At 33.8% G+C, this 18,325-nt stretch overlaps 1 protein-coding gene and 1 pseudogene across 2 annotated transcripts; both read left to right on the forward strand.

Moving 5' to 3' along the window:
- The first annotated feature begins 1,208 nt into the window (after positions 1-1,208).
- Positions 1,209-2,025, forward strand: LOC115990245 (keratin, type II cytoskeletal 1-like). Its single transcript, XM_031114093.1, has 2 exons — positions 1,209-1,281; positions 1,580-2,025. Exons 1-2 carry the CDS (start codon positions 1,209-1,211, stop codon positions 2,023-2,025), a joined length of 519 nt encoding a protein of 172 aa, XP_030969953.1.
- Positions 2,026-11,950: 9,925 nt separating this feature from the next.
- LOC115991843 lies at positions 11,951-17,622 on the forward strand (annotated as a pseudogene). The gene is made up of 4 exons (XR_004092348.1): positions 11,951-14,652; positions 15,661-15,722; positions 15,854-15,988; positions 17,060-17,622. The product of XR_004092348.1 is annotated as a pentatricopeptide repeat-containing protein At1g62914, mitochondrial-like (transcript).
- Positions 17,623-18,325: the final 703 nt, after the last annotated feature.

The following is an 18,325-nucleotide window of genomic DNA, read 5'->3' on the forward strand; positions in this document are numbered from 1 at the left end:
ATTTTCAAGACTGCCTCTGCAACAATTTCAAGCTTAGTTGAGTTCTTATCAACCTTTGATCCCATTTCGAAGTTATCAAGCCCCAACAGAGCCTTGCGTATCTCTTCTTTTGCCTCTCCAAGGTTTTTCTTTTTGTCCACTAAATGATAAATCCTCCAAATACTTTTGAGTCCCACTTCCGTTGTTCCCTCAAAAACACCAAATTTGGACAGTTTGTTGAATAGTTTGTCCTTATCACCTAACAATACAATACAGCCAAATCAAAATTCAATAAAAATATAATGAATATAATTTTCAAAAAAAAAAAATCATTTATATTCATGATTTGGTTTATTATGCAACATTATTTATACTTAGTATGATACATTGTAAAACAGAGCAAGCATTTACACATTAAAACCAACACTTCTTCCACCCAACCAACTGTACTTTGTATCATACGTTGCAAAACAGAGGAAGAGTATACAAATTACTAATGATATCAAACAAAAAATAAAATAGTTGAAATACAAAAAAACAGAGACGAAAAATCATGTACCTCTCGATTTTCTTAATTTGGCCAACCTCTCTTCAATCTCAGTCTTAGCATTGTAACTTTCACCATAGTACATTGTTATCCATTTTTTTTCTTCTCCGAGTACTTCTCACCATACAAAATTTTCATAAATTTGGTTAAGCAATATCTAGTCATAAAAACTATTCTATTGACTCTAGTCATAAAAACTATTTTATTGACTCTAGTATAGTAGTATAGGTTGTTTCTAAAAAAAAAAAAGTATAGTAGTATAGGCTATAGACCGGATCCTAAAGTTTACAGGTGTTTTAAGCTTTTATTGGCAGGATCCTACTTAATATAATTAAAAAAAAAATCATTTATATTCATGATTTGGTTTATTTTGCAACATTACTTATACTCTGTATGATACATTGTAAAATCAAGCAAGCGTATACATATTAAAACCTATACTATTTCAGAGTTTTTGTTTCCTGCAAATATGGTTTTAAAATAGTAATTAGAAAATAGTAGTTTTTTAATTGTTTATTTAATTGATAGTAATGACTTGGGTAATTAAATAATTTTTTTTTATTCTATCAATTTGAGATATTGAGATTATAAAATTTAATATCGTATTTAGATATTGCTTAACCAAATTTATGAAAATTTTGTATGGTGAGAAGTACTCGGAGAAGAAAAAAAATGGATAACAATGTACTATGGTGAAAGTTACAATGCTAAGACTGAGATTGAAGAGAGGTTGGCCAAATTAAGAAAATCGAGAGGTACATGATTTTTCGTCTTTGTTTTTTTGTATTTCAATTATTTTATTTTCTATTTGATATCATTAGTAATTTGTATACTCTTGCTATGTTTTGCAACGTATGATACAGAGTACGGTTGGTTGGGTGGAAGAAGTGTTGGTTTTAATGTGTAAATGTTTGCTCTGTTTTACAATGTATCATACTGAGTATAAGTAATGTTGCATAATAAACCAAATCATGAATATAAATGATTTTTTTTTTGAAAATTATATTCATTATATTTTTATTGAATTTTGATTTGGCTGTATTGTATTGTTAGGTGATAAGGACAAACTATTCAACAAACTGTCAAAATTTGGTGTTTTTGAGGGAACGACGGAAGTGGGACTCAAAAGTATTTGGAGGATTTATCATTTAGTGGACAAAAAGAAAAACCTTGGAGAGGCAAAAGAAGAGATACGCAAGGCTCTGTTGGGGTTTGATAACTTCGAAATGGGATCAAAGGTTGATAAGAACTCAACTAAGCTTGAAATTGTTGCAGAGGCAGTCTTGAAAATGCTGCCCCGTGTCCTCCGGATGTCGGAAGATATGACGTATCTTAGACAATATGGATGCCCTCATGGCGGTGGCAGCGGAGGAGGTGGAGGAGGCAGTGGTAAAGGTGGTGGAGGAAGGGGTGGAGGAGGTGGTGGTAGTGGAGGAGGCGGAGGCAAAGTCTCCGATAGTGGAGAAAACGATGATGGTGGAAGCAACGATGATGGATGAGGAGGAGATTAGAGAGATATTTTATGTTAATTGGATGAAATTGTTAGCTTTTTAAATCCTTGTTATTGGGCTATAGACCTATATTACTATACTAGAGTCAATAAAATAGCTTCTATTGACTCTAGTCATAAAAACTATTTTATTGACTCTAGTATAGTAGTATAGGTTGTTTCTAAAAAAAAAAAGTATAGTAGTATAGGTTGTTTCTAAAAAAAAAAAAAGTATAGTAGTATAGGCTATAGACCGGATCCTAAAGTTTACAGGTGTTTTAAGCTTTTATGGGCAGGATCCTACTTAATATAATTAAAAAAAAATCATTTATATTCATGATTTGGTTTATTTTGCAACATTACTTATACTCTGTATGATACATTGTAAAATCAAGCAAGCATATACATATTAAAACCTACACTTCTTCCATCCAACCAACCATACTCTGTATCATACATTGCAAAACAGAGCAAGAGTATACACATTACTAACAATGTCAAACAGGAAATAAAAGAATCGAAATACGAAAAAACAGAGACAAAAATCATGTACCTCTCGATTTTCTTAATTTGGCCAACCTCTCTTCAATCTCAGTCTTAGCATTGTAACTTTCACCATAATACATTGTTATCCACTTTTTTTTTTCTTCTCCAAGTACTTCTCACTGTACAAAATTTTCATAAATTTGGTTAAGTAATATCTAAATACTATATTGAATTTTATAATCTCAATACCTCAAATTGATAGAATAAAAAAAAAATAGCGAAAATCACATTTTCTTCCCTACATTTTCACGCAATTCTCACATTGGTCCCTATTTTTTATTTTCACCGGTTTTAGTTCCTATTTAGAAAAATGCCATCTATTTTAGTCCTTTCTGTCAGTGCCCTAACGGTAAAATCCTAAGTGGCAAACGGAGTGCATCGCTGGCACACTAAATGTTGACGTCAGCATTAAAATAATAATATAATATATTATTTAGCATTTTAAAAATGCTATGTCATCTTTTAAAAACAAAAAATTAATTTATGAATTTTAACTAAATGAGAAAAAAAGAAAGGAAAAAACAGAAATAAAAACAAAAAATAATATAAATTGAGATCTAACTTTATTTTGAGTAAGAACATATAAGAACACAAACCCAGCCATTGTTTTGTTGGCAACCAAACACAATATCAGCCACAATTGTTATCAGTGAAGCTGCCTAGAAGTGGAAGTGAGTTTCGAGTAGAAAGTTTGGTAAATATACTAGGTACCCAATTTTTTCTCCAAATTGGAGTACCTGTTTTGGTCCCCACTCTCATGGAAATTGGAGTAGAGAGTGGGTTTGTAAAGGCCTTCTTCGAGATCATAACCATGCAATTGCAACTAGCAGATTTATTTTTTCTTTTCTCCCTTGGGACGAATGCCCATTATTTTTGGCATACCATTTTTCACGGTGGTTCATAGTACAGAGGAATGACGCGTGGTTTTGTAATCCGCCATGAAACATTTTCTGAGAACTACAGGATGTATGCAAGGAGCCACTTTGTGAAAGGGATGGAAATCCTCTTGATGCTTGTTTACTTTGTGTTTGATTTTCTGGGTTTGTGCTTGAAATTTCTGGGTTTGTGTTAATTTTCTGGTTTTGTATTCTTTGGGTTTTGAAAATTTTGGATGCTCAATTTGGGTTTTTTCTCTCATCCCACATTAGATTTTTTTAAAATCTTTTTTTTAACCAATCTATGGTATTTCTGGGTTTTGGCTAATCATGTGTGTCTCAGTTGATATTGTGTTTGGTTGCCAACAAAACAATGGCTGGGTTTGTGTTATTGTCTGTTCTTACTCGAAATAAAGCTAGAACTCAATTTATATTATTTTTGTTTTTTCCTTTTTTTATTTAGTTAAAATTCATAAATTAATTTTTTGTTTTTAAAAGATGACATGGCAGTTTTAAAATGCTAAATAATATATTATATTATTATTTTAATGCTGACGTCAGCATTTAGTGTGCCAGCGATGCACTCCGTTTGTCACCTAGGACTTTGCCGTTAGGGTATTGATGGAAATGACTAAAATAGATGGAGTTTTTCTAAATAGGGACTAAAAGCAGTGAAAATAAAAGACAAAAGTGAGAATCGCGTGAAAATGTAGGGACAAAAATGTGACTTTCGTAAAAAAATTTTTATTTAATTACCCAAGTCATTACTACCAATTAAACAAACAATAAAAAATCTACTATTTTCTAATTACTATTCTAAAACCATATTTGCAGGAAACACAAACTCTGAAAAGCATAAAGCTCCTATTGACTCTAGTCATAAAAACTATTTTATTGACTCTAGTATAGTAGTATAGGTTGTTTCTAAAAATAAAAAGAAGTATAATAATATAGGCTATAGACCGGATCCTAAAGTGTATAGGTGCTTTAAGCTTTTATGGGCTGGATCGAATATGCCTTCCATCTTTTGTTTGACTTGAAGGCCCAAGAAAAATGTAAGTTCCCCCACCATACTCATCTCAAGTTCTTTCTTCATCTCCTCAGAGAATTCTATAGCCCGATCATCAATGGTAGCTCCAAATACTATGTCATCAACATATACTTGAACCACGAGAAGGTAATTTTCATCATTCTTGACAAACAAAGTCCGGTCGGCATATCCCCTTTTGAATCCTCTTTCCAGGAGGTAATGGGTAAGCCGATCATACCAAGCTCTGGGAGCTTATTTTAAGCCATAGAGAGCTTTCTTCAATCTCAACACATGATCAGGGAAGTGAGGATCCTTAAAGCCTTTGGGTTGTTCAACAAACACTTCTTCATTCAGGTATCCATTTAGAAATGCACATTTTACATCCATTTGGTAGAGTTTGAAGTTCATAGTGCATGCAATGGACATAAGAATTCGAATAGACTCAAGTCTTGCCACAGGAGTGAAGGATTCATCAAAGTCTACTTCTTCTACTTGAGTGTAACCTTGAGCTACTAACTAAGATTTATTCCGGATTTTCTCTCCATCTTCATCAGTCTTGTTTTTGAATATCCATTTTGTGCCGATGACATGAACATTTTCAGGCCTTGGAGCAAGTTCCCATACATCATTTCTCACAAATTGATTCAGCTCTTCATGCATTGACTCAACCCAATTTTCATCTTGGAGAGCTTCTTCTACCCTTTTTGGCTCAAAGTGAGTAAGGTAGCAATGGTATGCTACATGATTAGCCAAAAGTATGTTTCCTTTTCTAAGGCGAAAACCTTCATCTAAAGACTCTATAATGTTGCTATCCGGATGGTTCTTAATCACTCTTGATGATAGCTTCTTTGATGTGGAGACTTCATCATTCCGAGCGATGGGAGGATGAACTTCCGGAGGAGTGAGAGGACTTGATGTTCTAGATATTGATCTTGTTTCCATTTTTGAGTTCATCGGAGTTGATTCCTCTTCCAGTGTAGGTCCTTCAACTTCTATATCAAGAGCTTCGACCTCAACAGTGGGTTCTTTAGTGCTCGGTCTTTCTCCATCATTAACCATCTCTATCTTTGTTATGGTATCATCAATTTTTACATTGATGGACTCCATTACTGTTTTAGTTCTCTTGTTGAAAACCCTATATGCCCGGCTAGTAGTAGAATACCCAAGAAAAATGCCTTCATCACTTTTTGCATCAAATTTCCCAAGGTTCTCCCGATCATTTAGAATGTAGCACTTGCTTCCAAACACTCGAAAATACTTTACTCTCGGCTTCTTTCCATTCCAAATCTCATAAGCAGTCTTCTTTGTTCCCACTCGGAAGAATATTCTATTACCAATGTGATATGAGGTGTTCATGGCTTCTCCCCAAAACTTTTTAGGAATTTGCTTGTTTAGTAACATAACTCTTGCCATATCTTGAATCACCCGATTCTTTTTCTCTACCACTCCATTTTGCTGAGGAGTTTTGGGGGCTGAAAATTCCCTTTTGATTCCATTCTTTTCACAAAATGACTCAAATCTTGTATTCTTAAACTTCTTGCCATGATCACTTCTTATCTTGACAATAAAAACCCCTTTCTCGTTTTGTAGTCTCTTCCAAAGAGTTTCTAATTTCTCACATGCTTCTGATTTTTCTCTAAGAAATTCAACCCAAGTGTATCTTGAGAAATCATCAACAATGACCATAATGTACCTCTTTCCTCCTAGACTTTCAGTTCTTGTAGGCCCCATTAGATCAACCTGAAGAAGCTCTAAACATCGTGAAATAGCAATCACATTCACTTTGTGATGACTTGCCTTTGTTTGCTTTCCCATTTGGCATGCACTACAAATAGTCTTCTTCACCTTTCCAAACTTTGGAAGTCCTTTAACTGCTTCAAGTTTAGATACTTTAGCTACTTGTTTGAAATTTGCATGGCCAAATCTGTGATGCGAAAGTTCCAACATGTCAACACGAGCACTTCTACACAAAATGGGTGTCATAGGAACTACTCCATAGCAATTATTGGTAGTCCTATTTCCCTCCAAGACTTGAATTCCTTCTTCATTAATGATTATGCATCTCTTCTTTAAGAATTGGACAAGGAAATCCTCATCACATATTTGAGTGATGCTTAAAAGATTTGCCTTCAGCCCTTCGATGTATAAGACATCTTTCAATAGAGGTAATCCTGGTATCTCAATAGTCCATTTGCCGAGAACTTGAGCATGACTCCCATCACCAAACATCACATAGTCACCAACCTTCTCTTTGAGTGTCTTAAATAGTGATTTATCTCCTGTCATATGACGAGAACAGCCGCTATCAAGATACCATAAGCATGAATTAAATACCTTCAATGAGGTGTGCACAAATAGACAAGCATGAGACAAACATTCTTGACTTTCAAACAGAAATTTATCTTCAATTTCCATGCTTCTGTTAGATTGAATTTTCTTTTATAGATTATCACCCTTCTCACACAATATTCTATTTTTTCTTTTGTACTTCTTAAGCAAAGAGTTAGGTCCAAATAGACTATTATGTAAGATGTGATTCTTATTTTCAAAATATTTCAGCATGTGAACAAACATCCTAGCATGTTTCTTTTTTTTTTTAATAACTCTAAGAGTTCATTGTTAGGACACCCTTCAAACAAACTCATAGAGTCATTATCACAAACATTTAAACCACAATTCAGCATGGCCTTTTCCATAGCTGCATCCATATCAACAGGGTCTAGGATTGCACTTAGGTAATTAAACCACAGCAAGTGCACCCGCTCTGATACCAATTGAAAGTTCAATTAGTGTATAAAACACTATGAATGTTTAGACCCCCAATTAATAAATTACCAATTCAAGCTTAATATCAAACAATTAATGTGCGGAATAAGAACATAAACTTAATACAGAATTGATAACAATCTAAACCAAATAAAATCACATCCACAGCAGAAATTAAATGGCAAAGATTAAGAGAAGAGAGACGCAAACACAAGGACAACACAACGATGTGTTATCGAAGAGGAAACCGAAGCCCTCAGCGTAAAACCTCTCTGCCGCCCTCCAAGCGGTAAATAATCTACTAAAGAATGTAGTTGGGATACATGAACAGTAGAAGACTCTCAAAGTCTAATCTACCCAGTGTACTTAAGCCCTTCAAGCTCTTACTCTAACGAGGTTACGCCGAACCTATTTCTTCTTTAGCTTACTGGATTCCGCTACTTGACCATAGCATCAACCAATATGAAATTGGTCCCAATATCTCAAATTGATAGAATGAAAAAAAATTTATTTAATTACCCAAGTCATTACTATCAATTAAACAAACAATTAAAAAACTACCATTTTCTAATTACTATTCTAAAACCATATTTGCAAGAAAAACAAACTCTGAAAAGCATAAAGCTTCTATTGACTCTAGTCATAAAAACTATTTTATTGACTTTAGTATAGTAGTATAGGTTGTTTCTATAAAAATGAAGAAGTATAATAGTATAGGCTATAGACTGGATCCTAAAGTGTACAGGTGTTTTAAGCTTTTATGGGCCAGATCCTAATGAATATAATTTTCCAAAAAAAAAAAAAAATCATTTATATTCATGATTTGGTTTATTATGCAACATTACTTATACTTTGTATGATACATCGTAAAACAGAGCAAGTGTATACACATTAAAACCTACACTTCTTCCACTCAACCAACCATACTTTGTATCATACATTGCAAAACAGAGCAAGAGTATACACATTACTAACGATATCAAACAAGAAATAAAATAATTGAAATACGAAAACACAGAGACGAAAAATCATGTACCTCTCGATTTTCTTAATTTGGCCAACCTCTCTTCAATCTCAGTCTTAGCATTGTAACTTTCACCATAGTACATTGTTATCCACTTTTTTTCTTCTCCAAGTACTTCTCACCGTACAAAATTTTCATAAATTTGGTTAAGCAATATCTAAATACCATATTGAATTTTGTAATCTCAATATCTCAAATTGATAAAATAAAATAAAAAAATTTAGTTAATTAGCCAAGTCATTACTATCAATTAAACAAACAATTAAAAAACTACTATTTTTCTAATTACTATTCTAAAACCATATTTGCAGGAAACACAAACTTTAGAAAGCATAAAGCTTCTATTGACTCAAGTATAGTAGTATAGGTTGTTTCTAAAAAAAAAAGAAATGTATTGTAGTATAGGCTATAGACCAGTCCTAAAGTGTACAAGTGTTTTAAGCTCTTATGGGCCGGATCCTAATAAACATAATTTTCAAAAAAAAAAAATATTTATATTCATGATTTGGTTTATTATGTAACATTACTTATACTTTATATGATACATTGTAAAACAGAGCAAGCATATGCACATTATAACCCACACTTCTTCCACCCAACCAACCATACTCTGTATCATACATTGCAAAACAGAGCAAGAGTATACACATTACTAACGATATCAAACAGGAAATAAAATAATCGAAATACGAAAAAACAGAGACGAAAAATCATGTACCTCTTGATTTTCTTAATTTGGCCAACCTCTCTTCAATCTTAGTCTTATAATTGTAACTTTCACCATAGTATATTGTTATCCACTTTTTTTTCTTCTCCAAGTACTTTTCACCGTACAAAATTTTCATAAATTTGGTTAAGCAATATCTAAATACTATATTGAATTTTGTAATCTCAATATCTCAAATTGATAGAATAAAAAAAATTATTTAATTACCCAAGTCATTACTATCAATTAAACAAACAATTAAAAAACTACTATTTTCTAATTACTATTCTAAAACCATATTTGCAAGAAACACAAACTCTAAAAAGCATAAAGCTTCTATTGACTCTAGTATAGTAGTATAGGTTGTTTCTAAAAAGAAGAAGAAGAAGAAGAAGTAGTAGTATAGGTTATAGATCGGATCCTAAAGTGTACAGGTGTTTTAAGTTTTTATGGGCCAAAAATGGGCTTGGGTTTTAAGACTGGATTGTTGCCCACATGTCATGGTTATATTTATTACTTTCGTGATTAACGGGCATGAGTGGCTTTTAAAAAAATTAAAAAAAAACATGTCGTTGAGCCATGAATAGATGGGCTGCATGTGGTGCAAAGCTCATCAAGTTAGAAATGGGTAACTCACTTGCTATTCTGGTTCTGGAATCTAGCACAACAATGCAGAGAGAGAGAGAGAGAGAGAGAGAGAGAGAGAGAGAGATAGGGTGGAGTAGAGTCTGTTTGGAGGTTTTCTCTTTGGGGATGGTTTGTGTGAGGATAGATGCATGGAAAAGGTGGGTACAAAGAAACATTCTTGAGAGGAATTGAGAAAGAAACAATATAAATACATCTTAAGTTCACTTTCGAAAACTAACAGTAGAGTGCTACGATTTTGTCTGGCATGTTTTAAGTGGGAGTTAGAGAGGTGTTTATACCGATTTTTCCTTGAGTTTTGTCTCAATTTAAAAACACAAAAATGAGAATTCCAAACAGAGATCGTAGTGCTTTAAGGAGATTATATCAAACACAATACTTGATCAGTTCTGTATTATTCTTCATGCATCTGGTTTGTGAGTTATTTAATTATAGTTTAGTTTTCTTCTTGCGTACAAAATTTATTTATTGTTTTTGTTTAATAAATTTATATAATCTCTGGTTTATGATTAAATTTGTATATTACTATTATCCATAAATACTTATACGGGTATGATATATAGGCCCAACCCATTAACTTCTGTAAACCCGAGGACTATGAGCCCAATAGCAGGTAGTGGGCCACATTGGTCCATAAATCAACTACAGATCAGGGACTAGACTAGTCGGTAACAATAATGCCTTAAGGGAATCACCTGCCGAGAACCAGTTGGCAGCAGGTGCAAGTTTCAAGACAGTCACATTTGTCTTGAGAAGTGGATCCCATCTGGTCATGAATATATCCTAGAGGGGCCCCACCAACATAAAAAAACCTCCCCCATCATCATGACAATCCCACCAAGGGAAGTCTATAAATAGGGACCGAAGGAGTGAGAAAGGGGGTTGGAAAAATCAGGGTGAGAGACACACACGAGAGAAAACTGTGAGGATCAACTAAAGAGGAGAAGCTCACTTCTAAGCTTGAGCCTCCTTGGGGAACAAACAAACATAGGGTAGAGGAATACGGGCTGGGCCAAAAGTTCTCTCACTTGGGCTGTTAGATTGGCCTTGGGGGCTTTTCCCATTATAGAAAACTCTTCATCCACGTTATACAAGTAAATTGGGGGCTTGACCTCAAAGCTCACAAGGCATGTTGGTTTAGTTAACAGTAACACTTAACTAAAGGGTAACGGATGACTAAATTGACAAAATTTGAAATTTAGAAGACTGGAATGACAAAACTAAAACTTAGAAGACTGAAATGACAAAGTTGAAACTTAGAAAATCAATTTTGGATTTTAGCCTACAAATTATAAAGAAAAAAAAATATTTAACTTAAGAAGAAAATGAAATAGACATTTCATTAGATCTCATTTTTTATAATCTTTCCGTGCATAGCATGGGTTAATGACTAATTATTATTATTACTGTTATTATTATTATAATTATTATCATTTAAACACATTCTTGTGACCTAGAAGCTCCAAGTTCCAATTTTATTGCTTTCATTTATTTATTTATTTATCAATTGATTCATAAAGTGATGGCCTAACAATATGGGTAACAATATTGCCATTACCCAAAATTTACCTGTAGCCAAACAAAAGATGGTTCGGGTTGGCTCGAGCTCATTCCCTATTCTTCCTGGGCCCAAAGTAGTTCAGTTTTTCCTGGCCAAATCAAGGATTTGGGCCTTCTTGGATGTACTAGGGATTTGGTGAGCCGTTGGTTCAGTAATGAAACCACTTTAATCTAAATTCTTGTTAAAATTATTTTTAATTAACATTCAGTCTATCCATATTAATCTACAAATTGTTTTAGTTAACGTCCAAGTTGTTTAGGAGCTCATTTTACCTCTTTCTTGTGTGTGTTTCTCAAAAAGAAAAAGAAAAAAAAAAAGAACGAGTAATCGTCCCATATTACTTAAGACTTAAGAGAGTGTGTTGTATGCAGTATAAATTTTATCTATTCTCCCGTAAAAGTTACCATGACTTTTGAGTAGAATTGTGGTGTGTCTTTGTATTAAAATCTCTTTCCCTCTCTCTTATATGTGTATGTGTGTTTGTTTCTAAAAAATAAAAAAGTTTAGGAGGTTAGGGCCAGTTTCAAAATATTATAATTTGGAAATAATTGTTGTGATATTTAAAAAGAAAAAGGAAACAAATGATGAGGATAAAAAAAGATAAAAAGTTGATCAAATCAAAAAATTACCAGGAAGCTCCTAAAATATTAGTATTGATAGAGTACCACTTTTCATTTTTTTTTAATTTAATTTTTTATTTTTGAGATAAAAGATAGAAGTATTTTCAATAAATAAGGAAGGAATTATACAAAAAAGAAGGCCCAGCTGCAAACACCAGCCCGCCTAGCCTAGAAAGACCATATCAGTCCCAAAAGAAAGAAAAAAACCAGTACTATGCCGTTAATAAGCTATTTCAAGGGAAAAAAAAAAACCTACTGGTGTCTCTCTCTCTCACCCTAGTTCTTTTCTTTTCCTCCAGCCACCAAATGTTTTTGCTCTCCCTCTCTCTCTCCAGGAGATGCTACTGTCAATCATGACTTGTCAATGGTATGTCTTCTTCTCTTTCTCTTCTTGATGTTCTTTCTCTCATCCCAAACCACCTTCTTCTTCCTCTTCTCTTTTTCTTTTTGATTTTGTTTCTCGCATCCCAAACACCAAAACCCGACTGCACTCTGGTTGGTTCGGCCCCGTTCCTTCCTTACAAATCGGTGTTGGTTTCGAAACATGGAAAAACCGACATCCGACCCAAATCGATTATTTCATCCCTAGTTAATGGGTATTCGCTCATGTTCAAGAATATGTTTAATTGACTCGTATTTACTTCAACACCGCCACATTTTCAGTAAAAAATGTCTTTTTAGAGCTTATTATACTGCTGCTTCAGCACTGTCTTCCGAAGTAGACCATGTGTTCGATGAATGTCCTAAACCAAAACTTGAAGTTAATGTTACTGATGAAGTTAGTGTTTTTACAAGTATTTGGAAAGAGCCCAAACTGTTTCCCTTAGTTGGTAGGGTGTTCAAGTCTTTGAATTGGATGGTTGCAAGGGAAATACGATTTTCGACCGCTGTGGGGAAGCATGGATTTGCTCATGCAACCAATGCATTTAGAATGGTGGTTCATATTTTCGCTTTATGTGGGATGCGGAGGGAAGTGTATGCTTTGCTTAGAGATATGGTTGGATATTATAATGAAGTTAATTATGATGCTTTTGAGTTGTTCCCGAATTTGCTGGACTCACCTCGCCACGCGGTGAGATCGCTTGTTGTATTTGATGTACTAATAAAAGTATTCGCGGCCAATTCAATGCTTGAGTATGCTGTGGATGTGTTTTTGCGTGCTAAGAGTATTGGGCTTAAACCCGATATTTGTTCGTGTAATTTCTTGTTAAAGTGTTTGGCGGAAGCTAATAAAGTGGAATTTGTTAGAAGTTTATTTGAAGATTTTAAAAATTCTGGGCCGCCGCCTACTGTTTACACCTACACAATTATGATGAATTTGTACTGTAAAGGGGATACTGGTCGGGATGTAGATATCGGACAAGCAACTGAAATTCTAGAAGAATTGGAGAGAAGTGGGGAAATCCCAACTGTTGTGACATACAGTACATATATCCATGGACTTTGTAAAGTTGGTTGTGATGAGTTTGCCTTGGACTTAATTCGGAATTTGAGATGTAGAAACCAACCTCTCAATAGTTATTGTTATAATGCTATTATTTATGCGTTTTGCCAAAAAGATAAAGCATATGAAGCTTTGGAAATTTTGGAAGAAATGAAGAGCTATGGAATACTTCCAGATGTTTACAGTTACAGCATTTTGATCGATGGGTTTTGTAAGAAAGGGGATATTGAGAAAGGTCTTAAATTTATTGAGGAAATGGATCATTATGGTTTAAGGCCATCGCTAGTTACTTATAGTTCACTCTTCTATGGTCTATGTAAGAGTGGACTGATGGACATCTCACTAGATATGTTCCATAATCTTGGGGCTACTGGTTATGTATATGATCATATTGCTTATGGAATCTTAATCAATGGATTTTGTATGCTGGGTGATATGCATTCAGCCAATAAACTTTTGGAGGAGATGATCAGCAATAATTTGGTTCCTGCTGCTTTCATTTTCCACAGTCTGATACATGGGTTCTGCAAGATGGGGATCTTAGATAAGGCCTTGGAAGTTTTCAATAACATGCTACAACATGGTGTCTTGCCTGATACCATCACTTGCAATGTTATAATTGATGGATATTGCAAGGTAGGGCACTTTGAGGAAGCCACGAAACTTATGGGTGAAATGCAAGAACTGGGCATTTCTGTTAACTCGTATACCTATAATGCAGTTATTAATGGCCTGTGCAAGGTAAGAAAATCAGAAAAAGCATGGGAACTTTTTCCTCAAATGCTTAAGAGGAATGTACTCCCTGGAGTTGTTAATTATGGTACACTGATGGATGGCTTTGCTAAACAGTTGAATTTTAAGAAGGCCTTGATGTTGTACGCAAGAATGCTAAAAGCTGGGGTCATGCCTGATACAGTCATGTATACAATTCTTGTTAACATATTTTGCCAGAGGGGAGAAATGCATGAAGCGTATAATCTGTTCAAGGAAATGACTGAAAAGGGTGTCCTTCCTGATAAGATTTCTTACACATCTTTGATATCTGGATTTAGTAGAATGGGGGACATGAAGAAGGCTTGGGCATTGTTAAATGAAATGCTGAGGAAAGGCCATATGCCCAGTGTTGTCACTTATACCTGTTTAATTCATGGATTTTGTAAGTTGAAACGCATGGATATTGCCAAATTGTTGGTTGATGAAATGAGGAGAAACAAAGTGACCCCGGACGTGGTAACTTACACTGTTCTCATTGTTGGGTACCGCTGTCTTGGAAATATTGAAAAGGCTCATGAGTTATTCGATGAAATGAAGGAAAGTGGTATCATTCCAGATGATATTGCACATATTGCACGGGGGTATAAAGCTGGTGCAGTTTCTGAAGGCTAGGAAGCTACTGGAATGATTTTTTGAAGACCAGAGGGTATATTACTGTTCCTCTCTTCCTATTTTGTAGTTTAGTATTTACAACTTTATATACTGGTTTAATACATAAAAATTTCTTGTGAAGCTAATTATAATCAATCTTCCAAACTTTATCTACAATTATAAATATATTGCTGTAAGGGATACCTTTGCTCATATACTTGCAAAAATGCAATTATCTGAAGATCCACGTTGTTTAGTATTCTGAAAGATCTATCATTCATAACCAAGAAACGTGAACTGTGTTATTTATTTATTTATTCTTTTTTTGGGGTTGGGGGTTTGTTGTGGAGACTGAGATATGAACCATAAAGTGCTCTAATCCAAAGTCTGACTTCTTGGGACCATATAAGTGCATTATTTTCTATTTGGATAAACAATCTTTGTCACACCAAGGACCCTCTGATGTAATTTTCTAAACAATTTTATGAGTCCCCAAAAAGTTTGCTAGTTTTAAATTGAAACACATAACCTGATGCTGTCCTGTGTCAATAGTTGTTTGTGAATTTCAATGTAAATCATGTATATTGTTGATCATGTGAAGTTTCTTGCATGTCTCTTTGTTATTTTGGAAGGTTTAGTATGCCTTAGCATGCTGTGTGTCTTGCTTAGTTTTTTCTTTTTTGTTCAATAGTATACTTTATTCTTTTATTTTGTCTAAATTATTCCCATTTCCTTTTTCTATCTAGATTTTGTAATTTTTATTGCTTCCAACCTTCTTCAAAAAATATTTCACTTGTGCATGAGTTTGATGCAAAAAGTTTACAACAAAAAAATATTTACTTTGATCCTGATGAGGTGACTGCTTAAGGTGATTTTGATGTCAATGTTTTTGTTAAGGAAAGCACTATCAGAAATTCATGCAAGACTGGTTTACATTATGTCTCTTTAACTTTATTAATGTCAAATGCTTTGAATGATGCCGGGCTGCTTTTACAGGAAATTTCATATTTGAAACTTGAAAGGGTCTACTAGAACTGAACTTCCTAGCTTTCTGCTTTTGCAGTTCAAAGGATCTTCAAAAGTATTGAATGAACAAAGCTTGCTCACCTTGTCTGATTGACCAGGGTACTAATTATTTCCATTTTGCAAATGCCACCTCATAAATTATTCGATGTGACTGGAAATAAGTCTGCAGGAATTCTGGATTTATCGAATAAATTATGATGGTAGCCTATTTCTTTCACTTTGTGCTGCAGAATCAGTGAAGTGGATAATGCTCATGATGCCAGCTTTTTAATGATTGAAGATGTATTTATTTATTTATAATACAACTTCATTAGTATACAATTGGATTGGTTATGGAGTTGGATAGCATTGCAAAGGCTACCATGGTATGGATTCTGAAACCCCATTTCATTTAAAACTTTTGTACTCATTTTGAAATTTTTTTTAGCAAGCATCTTCTATGTCTCATCACATTATTCTGCATAGTTTTTGGTATAATAAGGCATGAAAAAAATAACTTGTGAGTAAATTGTGCCTCTTTTCTCTCTGTTTAGTTTTAGTTTTTTGTTTTTTTTTTTTTTGTTATGGTTTTGTTTTTGTTTCTGTTTCAGTGTGGGGTTTTGGTTGAACCAACTCTAATCCTTCTTGCTATGATCAAAATTAATTAAAAACAATATGATTTTTTCTCAATTTGAGGTATTTTACATGTTTGAGTTGTTCAGTATCAAAGTTAGTAGGCGTTTCTTTATTTATTTATTGATAAGTAAGAAAGTAGGTGTTTTTTTTTTATGAAGTTTATCAATTTTATTATTTGGTTGGGTTAGTTTAGGTCTTAGTTATTACTTATTAGAAAGCCTTTTTCCTTGTCTGAGTAGGAGCATGTAATTTAGAGGGTTTCTTTTTCCTTTTTCTTCTTCTTAACTTTGCTAATATACAGGCAAATTTCCTAGTGTGGAACAGGTTCAGTAACAGCAAAAGCTGTAGCAACTTTTGGACTATATTAACAGTTAAATTCCATTAGCTTTTATAGTTGAGAAACCTTGGAGGCTTAACTGACAGTCTTAGGTATTAATTATTTTTCTACTTTTTATATTCTGTCTTTGGTTTCTGCAATTTTGTACAAGCTTTTCACCGACTGACACTATCTTTTACAACCAAGTTGCTCTGTAAAACTCCAGTACTTTGAGGCTTTAGTCCTGACCTTACCTTTATGTACTCCCCTGAAAACTAGACAGTTCAGCTTTTGAGAAACTATAGCAACTGTTGGCCTGTAGCTTTTGACTATCAACCACATGCATGATGTTTTATCCATCTTGTCTGTTAACTAAGTGCTGATCCAGCCTTGGTTGGTTTATTGATTTGAAAGATGTAGAAGCATCAAAATAATGGAGAACTGACTGAAAGCATTCTTCTTATATGTGTTGTACCATGTAATTGGATTTAGATGAATCTTGCAGATGCTAGGCATGGACAATGCTTACTCCTGGAATTTGTTTCTCTAAGTCTCCAAAAAGGCAAGATATGCTTACTTCTCCATAGTTTTACACATTAAGTTCACTTTGAATTTTTCCCTTGAATTATTTATCAAGCTTGCTTAGTAATGAATGGCTTCTTAACCAATTAATGATTTCCCATTAACAATTTCTGAAAATTTTCAGAGGCAGAGTACTTTCCCAGTTAGAGATTTATCATTAGTGATGTTCTCTGTAACTATTGAATGCTGTTCAAAGATTGATCCAGTCTGGGGTCAGTATGTTATTCTCTTTCTGTCACTCTCTTTCATATTGCTTCTAGTGATGGATCCAATTCAGCTTTGACCGTTGCATACACGTTGAAGCCACTACAAACAACTTGAGCTTTTTCAACGTAATTTTATCTAGTCACTAAAAAATGTTGATATGAACCTTAATTTTCTACAGTTTTGGGCAACAGTGGAGAAAAGCAACGAAATTAGCATACTTATTTTAACAGTTGAAATAACTGTTGAGATATGTATTAAAAAGAAAGGACTCCCATTCTTGTATGTTTTTCCCTCCTAAAATTTCTCTTATTTTTATTCCTCACCGCTAAAAAAAGGGCCCCTAAAATTTTTTTAATTGAGAAAAGTTTTATCCCCGGGCTGATAAACATTGATAAAATATATTAATTTTTTTTTTTTCAACGGTTTGTAAACATGTAGAAAATCAGTAACACATCTCACAATCCACTTATGCTCTCACTCTTTGAAATTTTGTTTTTCTCAAAACAACAATTACCTTATTATTTTTGCAGTAGCATTTTTTCACTCACTCTCTAAAGCTCTCATCTCTCTCAGAAAAACCTAAGTCCGTTTTTCCTAGTAGATTGATTTCACCTGGTTTCTTCTACTTGGATTGGAAAGTTTCTTGAATTTCAAGGCTTCGGTAAGTGATTTTCTGGTTAGATCTCTGAATTCCATGTGATTTCTCACACTTTCTCATCTATTTGATCGATTCAAAAACTTATTTTCTGATCAAATTTTCTTGGATTCGAATTTTTGAAGCTCACAAAGCAATTTCACTCGCATTTTTGAAGCGAACAGGTTCTCAACTCTCTCTTAGCTTGCAATGATCTCCTTTTCTCATCTATATTATGTGATTGTTGGAGCTCAATGTTGTTGATTTCTTTTTTTCTTTTTTCAATTTTAGAATCTCTGTATTTGATTGAGAACCTAAAGCACTCAGAGGATTTTGAACTCTATGGTT

Source organism: Quercus lobata, chromosome 5 (genome assembly GCF_001633185.2).
Source record: "Quercus lobata isolate SW786 chromosome 5, ValleyOak3.0 Primary Assembly, whole genome shotgun sequence".
NCBI classification, from domain to species: domain Eukaryota; kingdom Viridiplantae; phylum Streptophyta; class Magnoliopsida; order Fagales; family Fagaceae; genus Quercus; species Quercus lobata.